Genomic DNA, 11,948 nt, shown 5'->3' on the forward strand with positions numbered 1-11,948 from the left:
TCCTGTTAGACATGTGTAGTCTAATGACATCACTGTGACATCATCAAAAGCTGAGAATGACCGAGGACCAGTTCACCAGTTGGTAAGTCAGTGGGATAGCCCTTTAACTGGTACACTTGGAAATATCTGAGTGTTTCATGGAGGGATGTGTTTCTTCACAACAATCACTGAAAACATCTCAAGAATGACAAGTTTGAATCAGATCCATGTGTGTTTGTGTGATTGTTAATGAGGTGGAAAAGGAGTCGTTTACAGTTTGTCATGTGACACAAACAGGATGTCACTTCCTCCTCTGAAGATTTTCAGTTTAACCATCGATCCATCAGACTGAATTGTGAGGATAAAATCATGTGTTTTGATCTGAAAGGTTGTTTTTATATATATATATATAAAAGCTTATATATATTAAAAAATAAAACACCTCATTAAAGTCAAACAGTCACCATGAAAAACTGTAAAACTGATTTTAATTTAACTGTGAAGACTTCACTTCCAAAATCATCAACAGAAAAATAATGAAACTATTCCTTCAGTGACATTTGTAAAAAAAAAAAAAAAAAGTGCAGCTGCTTCAATATCTGTGAGAAGACATTTAACCAAGTCTGTTATCTTTAAAACACCTGCACAGCTGTTAGTTTGATTTGATCATTTTGGAAGAGAGATTCTTACAGGCTGCAGATTAAAACAGTTTGATTAATGTACATGTTTGATCATCTTTCATATTAAACATCATTTTAATTAGAGCTGAATTAACCCTGAACCCACTGCAGAGGCTCCACAACCCAACCCCTGGTCCGGGGTGCAGACACCCTCTCTATGTTTAAGAGTAGGCTTAAAACTTTCCTTTTTGATAAAGCTTATAGTTAGGGCCGACCAGGCTCGCCTTGGATCAGCCCTTAGTTATGCTGCTATAGGCCTAGACTGCTGGGGGACTTCCCATGATGCACTGAGCTCCTCCCTCCTCCTCCTCCTCTCCATCTGTATGCATTCATGTAACATCAATGCATGTCACTAACTTTGCTTTTTCCACAAAGTTTTTGTGCTTTCTTGTCTTGTAGGTGACTGCTACCACTATTATTATTAGTTATATTTTTATTATTATTATTGTTATTGTTATTGTTATTGTCATTATACTTCTCTTTGTCTCCCCCCTCCCTCCTTCTTTCTCTCTCAACCCAACCAGTCAAGGGGGATGGCGCCACCTAGAGTCCGGTTCTGCTGGAGGTTTCTTCCCATTAAAGGGGAGTTTGGTCTAGACCTGCTCTATGTGAAAAGAGTCCTCAGATAACTTCTGTTGGGATTTGGCACTAACTGAAAATGACTTAAATTGACTTTATTTGACCTTAACCCTAACTCACCGCAGAGTTAGGGTTAACCCAACCTCTAACGCTACATGAAGCGACGAGTTTGAGATGAAGCAAAGCTGACAAACTGAGATCTGCTAAACTGTAAAGGAACAGTCCAAAGTTTTACTGCCTGACTCATAGTTCACATCCTGTTTCTCCTGCTGACGGTTCAACAAGAAACGTTCAAACAGATACTGCTAACTGGTAAGCTAGGCTAACAGTTTCCACCCACTTCAAGTCTTTATGCTAAGCTAGGCTAACAGTTTCCACCCGCTTCAAGTCTTTATGCTAAGCTAGGCTAACAGTTTCCACCCGCTTCAAGTCTTTATGCTAAGCTAGGCTAACAGTTTCCACCCACTTCAAGTCTTTATGCTAAGCTAGGCTAACAGTTTCCACCCGCTTCAAGTCTTTATGCTAAGCTAGGCTAACAGTTTCCACCCGCTTCAAGTCTTTATGCTAAGCTAGGCTAACAGTTTCCACCCGCTTCAAGTCTTTATGCTAAGCTAGGCTAACAGTTTCCACCCGCTTCAAGTCTTTATGCTAAGCTAGGCTAACAGTTTCCACCTGCTTCAAGTCTTTATGCTAAGCTAGGCTAACAGTTTCCACCCACTTCAAGTCTTTATGCTAAGCTAGGCTAACAGTTTCCACCTGCTTCAAGTCTTTATGCTAAGCTAGGCTAACAGTTTCCATCTGCTTCAAGTCTTTATGCTTGTGAGCCCTGTGACCCCACAGTGACCCTGATGACTCGCTCTGCAGTGGGCCATGTGACCAGCTGTTATTAGACCAGGATCAGCATTCACAAAGTGCCTCAGAGTGTTTGTTTATGTACGTGCAGCACCAGACGGGTGGAGCTACATCACATGACTGACTCAAGCGTAGCTACTCAATCACTATCTGTTGTTTTAATTGTGTTGTGTATGATAGTACACAGCCTATTAAAATGACCTGGTACCTTGGGATCATCAAAACAACATTTAATCTATGATATGTATCATCAACATTAAACTGTTAAAGTATTTTACAGAGAAATTCCACTGCTGCAGCAATCGGACCATAATCAGCTGCTGTCAGTCTAAACAAACTTATTAACATTTTATTCCAGAAATAAGCAGATTCAAATAAAACTAAATTATAGTTATTATAATTATCTCCTGTACAAATATTTATTTACTTTAAATTCATGTAGGCTATATGGAGGTAAAAGTTTGTTTGTTATCTATATGTGAATGTCTTTGTGTACAAATTGCATTTTTAAATATTGTATAAAAAATATATTTTGTAATGCACAAATAAATAAAGTAAAACATAAATCAAAGCTAGGAGAGGAGCAGAAATGGACATTATGTCAGGGCTTCACATCTAAACAGACCAGAAGCTTCATGTCACACATGTTGTCTGAGTTCATAACAAGAGTTAAATAATTACATCATGTTCATATTGTAGCTATTTGTAATATTTGGTTATTGAATGTTTTTCTGTCTGTTTGGCTGATAAAAGTTCATCAACACATCTGAATTAGTTCAGGATCAGACTGCTGAAACCAAAAAAATGAAAATAAAATGTTGTTGACCCAACAGCTGAGCCGATCACCTGACAGCAGGTGTTTCAGGTCCCTCAGCCTGAGGTGAGCAGCTGTGGCTGCCTGGATCTCCTGAGGTTATCACTGATCTGGCTGCATTGTGCACAAGCCTGTTGATCATTATATTATTATATGTATATGCACAGTTTATATTAGTTATTAGTGTAACGGAACGTAGTTGATCTGTGCGGGTCGCCCACCGTGGTTCGGCACGCATGTGATGCGCGAATTAACCACAAAATTTAATGTCTCATTTTAGACAAAGTAAACAAACTGCTGTGAGTACAAGTCCTGGACAGACAGCGGTTGGCTAACTGGGATTTTGAAGAGCAACGACCAAACCAACATCTAACGGGTCCGTTGTGACATCTGCAGGTATGTTTACATGATGTTGAATGTGCTGCAGCTAATTAGCATCTAGCTGCTAACTGGCGTTAGCATTTGATGGCTGTGTGTTCATGTTTATAAGTTATCTGGTTTAGATGATGTGGACAGACTGTTGTTTCATTCACTACCATGTTTAAAAAGGAGGGTATCAGGGCTCATGTTGCAGTTTAATTTAACAACTTGGCTGATCCGAGAAAAATGATTGTTGACTCAAATCCGAGATACGATACAAGCCATTTATATTATTATTATTTTTACTTCTGAACCTATTTAAATATATTTTTAAACCATATAAACAGTTTTTAATCAAATTTCCAAATAACATATGGTGAAGAGTTCTTAATGTGTGGATGATTGATGGACTGACAGTCCAGGTTTACGGGATCTTCCATCCTCTAAACCTGCCTTCCTGGACTAGGGTTACCCTAACCCTATCTCCTCAGAGTGAGCTCTGCACTTATTGACAACATATTAATTAACTACTTAGATAACAGTATTAGTGCAGGATTATTGATGACTGATATTTCTGATCATCAAACCAGGATTCATAAAATACTCCATCAGAGATCACAAAACATCGTCAGTTCTCCAGAAAGAATACGGAGTCATTGATAAATGATGTTGGGATGAATAATTATTGATTAATATCAACAAGATGTTGAATCAAACATTCTCAGCTACTTTTAAACAAATGTGATTAAAAGGACAAAAACAAAAACAAAGGACAAAAACAAATTACTCCATAAATGTGAAACCTTGTTGACTGATGAATTAAACAGATTCTCTATTATAAAGAACAAATTATAGAGGAAATTCGTTATGAATCCCACTCCGCTAAATCTGGAAACTTATGAGAAGTTCATAAATAATTTGACTCAGTAATTAAGAAAAGTCATCATGGAAACTTATCAATCAGTTAAATAGAGAAAAAGCTCCAGTTGGAGTGTCTGAGATGTTGGGAATGATGGGATTCCTCTGAACCGCAGGAGACAGCTGATGGTTCAATAAAGGTTTTATAAATGAAGATTTAGACTCTGATATAATTACAGGTAAATTTATCTGTTAAAGAAATAAACAGTATTATGAAGTTAAAGGATTCTGCTGACTCGATGGAATCAGACGTAACTTGATCAAATAAATTATTAATTCAGTTATTGATCCCATATCTTCTCCTATGAACAGGGTTATGATCTCAAAGTTGATAAAGTTATACTTCTTTATAAATCAGGTGATCATGATACTTTCACTAATGATCGTCCAATCTCTATATTACCTCGTTTATACAAGACTCTCAAAGATCATCCTGTTCAAACATCAACATGTCGCTGTTACAGTTTGTCAACAAGATTTCTTCTATTATCTTCTCCAAAGCGTTTGACACAGTTAAACACAATATTCTTAACAACAAGTTTAACAAACATGGATTACAGGATGTTGCAGTCAGTTATTTAAACGATGGAGAACGGCTGCATCTCAGATAGATTAAATCACTTTGTGGAGTCCCTCAAGGTTCTGTCTCTGGTCCTCAAGGTTCTGTCCCTGGTCTACAAGGTTCTGTCCCTGGTCCTCAAGGCTCTGTCCCTGGTCCACAAGGTTCTGTCCCTGGTCTACAAGGTTCTGTCCCTGGTCCTCAAGGTTCTGTCCCTGGTCCTCAAGGCTCTGTCCCTGGTCTACAAGGTTCTGTCCCTGGTCCACAAGGTTCTGTCCCTGGTCTACAAGGCTCTGTCCCTGGTCCACAAGGTTCTGTCCCTGGTCTACAAGGTTCTGTCCCTGGTCCTCAAGGTTCTGTCCCTGGTCCACAAGGTTCTGTCCCGAGTCCACTTCTGTTCTTGATTTATATTAATGATGCTGATGATACTGATCTCATGATGATTTTAAAGATCTAATCCAGCTTGCAGACGATGGGATGTCCTTCATCTCTAAACGGTTTCAGATGAACAAACTCTCGATGTAGAAAAATCTAATTTATGATATTCTGCAATAAAAACAAAAAATATCTAAAAGATGACGCTAAAATATTCATCAATGATTCAGAAATGTTTCCCGTTTACTAAACTCTTGTGAGTTACTGTAGATGAAAGACTAACTTAGAAAGAACTTATTGATCATGTTTGTAAAAGATCAATGAAAATGATTATTTTATATTGAGGAAAGTTTGTTCTTCTTATTTAACTCTGTATTATAGATCGATCATATATCAATTATTGTGATATTATTCAGGCTGCAACTCTACCAGCCGAGAGCCATCTGCACCTTTGTTTATTCTGTAAATACTCCTCTGTATGTTTATGTTTATGTTTATGTTCATATATCACAGATATAAACCTTCCAGATATGTTTCAGTGACCTGATTGTCGTCTGTGTTTGATCAGATTTGGAGGTCAGGGTCAGGGTTAGGTTCAGGGTTAGGGGTCAGGGTTAGGGGTTAGGGTTAGGTTCAGGGTTAGGGTCAGGGTCAGGGTTAGGTTCAGGGTTAGGGGTCAGGGTTAGGGGTTAGGGGTCAGGGTCAGGGTTAGGTTCAGGGTTAGGGTCAGGGTTAGGGGTCAGGGTTAGGGGTCAGGGTTAGGTTCAGGGTTAGGGTTAGGTTCAGGGTTAGGGGTTAGGGATCAGGGTTAGGGGTTAGGGGTCAGGGTTAGGGTTAGGGTTAGGGGTCAGGGTTAGGGGTCAGGGGTCAGGGTTAGGTTCAGGGTCAGGGTTAGGTTCAGGGTTAGGGATCAGGGTTAGGGGTTAGGGTTAGGGGTTAGGGTTAGGTTCAGGGTTAGGGTCAGGGTTAGGGTCAGGGTCAGGGTTAGGTTCAGGGTTAGAGGTTAGGGTTAGGGGTTAGGGTTAGGGGTTAGGGTTAGGGGTTAGGGTTAGGTTCAGGGTTAGGGTCAGGGTCAGGGTTAGGTTCAGGGTTAGGGGTTAGGGTTAGGGGTTAGGGTTAGGGGTTAGGGTTAGGTTCAGGGTTAGGTTCAGGGTTAGGGTCAGGGTCAGGGTTAGGTTCAGGGTTAGGGGTTAGGGTTAGGGGTTAGGGGTTAGGGTTAGGGGTTAGGGTTAGGTTCAGGGTTAGGGGTTAGGGTTAGGTTCAGGGTTAGGGTCAGGGTCAGGGTTAGGTTCAGGGTTAGGGGTCAGGGTTAGGGGTTAGGGGTCAGGGTCAGGGTTAGGTTCAGGGTTAGGGTCAGGGTTAGGGGTCAGGGTTAGGTTCAGGGTATGGGTTAGGTTCAGGGTTAGGGATCAGGGTTAGGGGTCAGGGTTAGGGTTAGGTTCAGGGTTAGGGTCAGGGTTAGGGGTCAGGGTCAGGGGTCAGGGGTTCGGGTTAGGGGTCAGGGTCAGGGGTTAGGGTCAGGGGTTAGGGGTCAGGGTTAGGGGTTGGGGTCAGGGTTAGGGGTTAGGGGTCAGGGGTTAGGGTCAGGGGTTAGGGGTCAGGGTTAGGGGTTGGGGTCAGGGTTAGGGGTTAGGGGTCAGGGGTTAGGGGTCAGGGGTTCGGGTTAGGTCTTCATCTCTGGAATTCACTGAACTGTGAAGTTGTCGTTTTCTTTAATAACATTTAAAACACATTTTAAAAAATATCTTATTTAAATAGTTTAGTGTGACTGGTTGTTTTACAGCTCGTTCACATTTAAAGTGTCTGTTTGATGTTTTGTTGTTTTATGACTCTGTATGTTTTGAGTCTTCTGGGCTTCCGTCCGTCCTCTCCTGAACATTTTAATATAATTTTACTGTGAAATATTTTTATTATAACTTTTATAAAGTTGCACCTCTAATATTAGTGTATCTAATTTTGTTATTGATAATTGTAAACTGTGTTGCCGTTAGAGATCGAGGTAATTGATCCCTTAAATGTGATGCTGCAGATTGACTGATCACACCCGTCTCCATGGTAACAAACACTCATTGATAAAAAGGCATTTTGGGAATGTTGGGTGACCCCCGCCTGGCCATCGGTTCGTCTTACGTGTCTGAGAGAACAACTGTTCGAGAGCCGCTGGACGGACAAACCACACAACACGCACATGGAGTTTGACCTTTGACCTGCCAAACCACCGCCGAGATATCAACCGCACGCCGCGAGAAGTCGTCCACAATGAAACTGAAAGAGACAGGAAACAGTTTTATCTGTTGTCCAAAGTAAAACCACAGACAGAGATGAAGAAAACCCGTGCTCTGACTGGTGCAACAGTCGGGGGCGGAGCCACCATCTCTGTGATGGCGAGGATCCTGAAACAGAGACAGTTAGTGACGCACGCACACACACACACCTTCTCACCTGTTCACATCTGTTCACACCTGTTCATGTGCAGGATGGTGCGGCTTCCTGTGCTGATGTTGATGATGATCACAGAAGCTGGAAGGATGCACTGAGCATGCTCAGTAACCAGAGACACATCGATGTGGAACTTCCGAAAATCCTCCAAAATATAACTACAGACAGGAAACTGTTTTACATCTGGTCTGTCCTTCAAAATAAAACTAAAGACAGGAGACTGTTTTACATCTGGTCTGTCCTTCAAAATAAAACTAAAGACAGGAGACTGTTTTACATCTGGTCTGTCCTTCAAAATAAAACTAAAGACAGGAAACTGTTTTACATCTGGTCTGTCCTTCAAAATAAAACTAAAGACAGGAAACTGTTTTACATCTGGTCTGTCCTTCAAAATAAAACTAAAGACAGGAAACTGTCCTCACCTGAGCTCTGAACTGATCCAAGAGAGGATGAAGATGAAGGAGAGGATGATGATGATGAAGGAGAGGATGAAGATGAAGAAGGAGAGGATGATGATGGAGAGGATGAAGATGAAGAAGGAGAGGATGAAGATGAAGAAGGAGAGGATGATGATGGAGAGGATGAAGATGAAGAAGGAGAGGATGAAGATGAAGAAGGAGAGGATGATTATGAAAGAGGATGATGAAGGAGATGATGATGAAGGATTATGTGTGTATTCAGCAATAAATCAATAAACAGTTAATGTTGAACATCATGAGTCAGGGTTATGGGGTCAGGGGTTATGTGGTCAGGGGTCAGGGGTTATGGGGTCAGGGGTTATGTATATATATATACAGTATATATACTGTATATATATATACATACATATATATATATACATATATATATATCTGTATATATATATATAACATATATATATATATAATAACTTATAGTTATAGTCAGTTATTATACATTATAAATTTGTATTTGAAGCATATAAACAAATTATTTTTGTTTCTGTCACTTTACATTTGTTCTTGGGGTGTTGTTGTTGTTGTTGTTGTTGTTGTTGTTGTTGTTATGCAGCTGCTCTTTCCCACCATGGCTAATTGTTAATTAATTGATTTAATGTATAATTTGATAGCTCATCAGGCTGTTTGTGTTCTCTCTGGTCAGGTCTATTCGGGTCTGTTCGGGTCTGTTCAGGTCTGTTCTGGTCTGTTCGGGTCTGTTCGGGTCTGTTCAGGTCTGTTCTGGTCTGGTCGGGTCTGTTCAGGTCTGTTCTGGTCTGGTCGGGTCTGTTCTGGTCTGTTCAGGTCTGTTCGGGTCTGTTCTGGTCTGTTCGGGTCTGTTCTGGTCTGTTCAGGTCTGTTCAGGTCTGTTCTGGTCTGTTCGGGTCTGTTCGGGTCTGTTCGGGTCTGTTCTGGTCTGTTCGGGTCTGTTCTGGTCTGTTCGGGTCTGTTCTGGTCTGTTCGGGTCTGTTCGGGTCTGTTCTGGTCTGGTCGGGTCTGTTCGGGTCTGTTCTGGTCTGTTCTGGTCTGTTCGGGTCTGTTCTGGTCTGGTCGGGTCTGTTCGGGTCTGTTCTGGTCTGTTCGGGTCTATTTGGGTCTGTTCGGGTCTGTTCTGGTCTATTCGGGTCTGTTCTGGTCTGTTCGGGTCTGTTCTGGTCTGTTTGGGTCTGTTCGGGTCGGGTCGGGTCGGGTCTGTTCTGGTCTGTTTGGGTCTGTTCTGGTCTGTTCGGGTCGGGTCTGTTCTGGACTGTTTGGGTCTGTTCGGGTCGGGTCTGTTCTGGTCTGTTCGGGTCTGTTCGGGTCTGTTCTGGTCTGTTCGGGTCGGGTCTGGCTCTGGCTCTGCTTGGGTTCCTCTTGGATCAGGTCTCTCTTTTATGAAAGTTAATTTATGTGTGTCGGGTTCGGTTCGGGTTTCCGTGTGTCGGATTCGGGTTCAGCGTGTCTGGTGGATTCAGACCGACTGTGGGTTCGGGTTCGGGTTCGGATCAGGAAGTCTATCATGGAAAGGCCACACCCCTTCACTGCAACGCTGTTCCCTGATTGGTTAGCTGAACTAATATATGTGTAAAAAGCAGCAGGTTACCATGGAAACAGCATCACTGCAAAATTATGAAATCACTAGAACACCTGGTTGTGATCAATCTATAATCAATACTGTATCATCAGATCCGATCGGCCAGTGTGTGATCAATCTATAATCAATACAGATCCGATCGGCCGGTGTGTGATCAATCTATAATCAATACAGATCCGATCGGCCAGTGTGTGATCAATCTATAATCAATACAGATCCGATCGGCCGGTGTGTGATCAATCTATAATCAATACTGTATCATCAGATCCGATCGGCCAGTGTGTGTCAGTGGATTCAACAGGACTTCATGAAATATATTGATTATAATCTCTGACATCATGAGAAGAGACACAATGTCACCATGTTTGCTTTTAATGTGACTCATTAATTTTAAATTATTTCACTTTTATTATTTACATTTATAGTGTTTAGTGACTAATTGATCAACTGAGGCAAGTGTTAGAAATCAATCAATTACTGATATTGGTGGCTTGTTTCCATCTTATGTTTGTGTTTTACTGGGACTGGATCATATCGGATAATAATAATAATAAAATGTACATGATACATTTGAACCTGGTCAGTCTGAACAGACATGGTTATTGATAAATGTATTGATGAATGTATTGATAAGTACTCACTTGGCCACAGGTCCAGCAGTCAGCGACCCCATGAAGGCGCAGGGTGCTCCAAGCAGCGACAGCACTGTGCAGGAGTTTGAAGCGTTCCCGCCTCGCTGCCAACGCTGCGACAAACACCTGCATGTACGGAGAGACGACAGGGACAAAACTGTGAGTTTGTAACTGTGAACATCAAAACAACTGTCAGGTTGTCAGAACAGTTCTGTGTTCTGGAAAAGAACAAGAACTGTGACAAAGTCAGGATGAAAACTATAGGTAATCAGTGGAAATCAATAGAACATAATAACATTTTGATCAGATTTATCTGATAGAAGTGATATTAATCATTTAGTGAGAGACAATTTTCACAAACACTGTTTGATGGCATTAGCTTGTGTGCTAACCTGCAGTTGGTGTTAGCATTAGTCTGTGTGCTAACCTGCAGTTGGTGTTAGCATTAGTCTGTGTGCTAACCTGAAGTTGGTGTTAGCATTAGTCTGTGTGCTAACCTGCAGTTGGTGTTAGCATTAGTCTGTGTGCTAACCTGCTGTTGGTGTTAGCATTATCATGTATGCTAACCTGCTGTTGGTGTTAGCATTAGCTTGTGTGCTAACCTGCAGCTGGTGTTAGCATTATCATGTATGCTAACCCACAGCTGATGTTAGCATTAGTCTGTGTGCTAACCTGCTGTTGGTGTTAGCATTATCATGTATGCTAACCTGCTGTTGGTGTTAGCATTATCATGTATGCTAACCTGCTGTTGGTGTTAGCATTAGCCTGTGTGCTAACCTGCTGTTGGTCTTAGCATTAGCTTGTGTGCTAACCTGCTGTCAGTGTCTTCTTCTGGGTATTTATCGACCACGTTGATGATGTCAAGACACACAAGACCCACACACAAGATCTTCTTCCTCTGTTCCTCCATGTTGATCCGCACACACTGATGGTCTGTATTCAGTCTGTGACAAATGGCTGCACTCTGGACTTTGAAACACAAATGTCTTGTTATCTCATCTGTGAGCTGAGAGTTAATTTACAACAATAAGACACCACTTCCTGTCAGTGTCAGTATAAAATAAAAGCCTTTTTAATGGCCTATATGGACAGTAGCTGGCTTTTCTTAGGCCTAGGGCGCCACCAGCTGGAGGGGCGCTGAAGAGGAGGAGGAAATATTTTGTAATTAGTTTCACACTCCTGATTTACTGTTAAAAGTCTGTCACACTGACATCCTGCACTGACATGAAAAACAGTTCCTGCTGATACTGACAGGAGACTACAGGCAGACTGTAGATTACTGACTGGTAGAATGATCATTTGGCTGCATGACGCAGTAAAAAGAGATGCCAAGATGATGGTAAGGTATACCAAAACCAAAAGGTGCTTATTCACCAACCAACAAAAAACAACTATAGCAGCTCATGCATGGCAGCATTACAGATAAGGGGACCTGATCAGCAACACAGACTAGTGGAAACTGATGCCTTCTATACTGTATCACTGGTCTACTAGATTGGATGCTTCCAGTGACAGGTGTCCTCAAAAGTATTATCACATGGCTAATTACCATAGATAATATATATAGAATGTAATTTAACACATAATATTTACAATGACCTACTTACTGCTATTTACTCCTGAATAAACACACAAACATAATTACAATAAACATATATGTACACTAAACTACCAAACCCCTCACTGTCCCATCCTATCACTCTGTCCCTCCTGGAACGTTTATGTTGGTGTTT

At 41.4% G+C, this 11,948-nt stretch overlaps 1 protein-coding gene across 5 annotated transcripts in view; it reads right to left on the minus strand.

The window, feature by feature from the left end:
* Window positions 1–11,245, minus strand: part of khk (ketohexokinase) — a 23,010-nt gene extending 11,765 nt beyond the window's left edge. The window contains exons 1-4 of one of the 5 annotated variants that reach the window (XM_044352536.1): window positions 11,028–11,244; window positions 10,225–10,341; window positions 7,978–7,989; window positions 7,579–7,761 (exon numbers count right to left, since the gene is read on the minus strand). In XM_044352536.1, the coding sequence (XP_044208471.1) occupies window positions 7,579–7,761; window positions 7,978–7,989; window positions 10,225–10,341; window positions 11,028–11,125 (410 nt within the window). In that variant the 5' untranslated portion in view covers window positions 11,126–11,244. Of the gene's footprint in view, window positions 1–7,246; window positions 7,382–7,578; window positions 7,762–7,977; window positions 7,990–10,224; window positions 10,342–11,027 lie in introns of all 5 variants that reach the window. The other 4 variants (XM_044352537.1, XM_044352539.1, XM_044352538.1 and 1 more) reach the window with 4 other exon arrangements.
* Window positions 11,246–11,948: the final 703 nt, after the last annotated feature.

This window comes from Thunnus albacares, chromosome 5 (genome assembly GCF_914725855.1).
Source record: "Thunnus albacares chromosome 5, fThuAlb1.1, whole genome shotgun sequence".
Lineage (NCBI taxonomy): Eukaryota > Metazoa > Chordata > Actinopteri > Scombriformes > Scombridae > Thunnus > Thunnus albacares.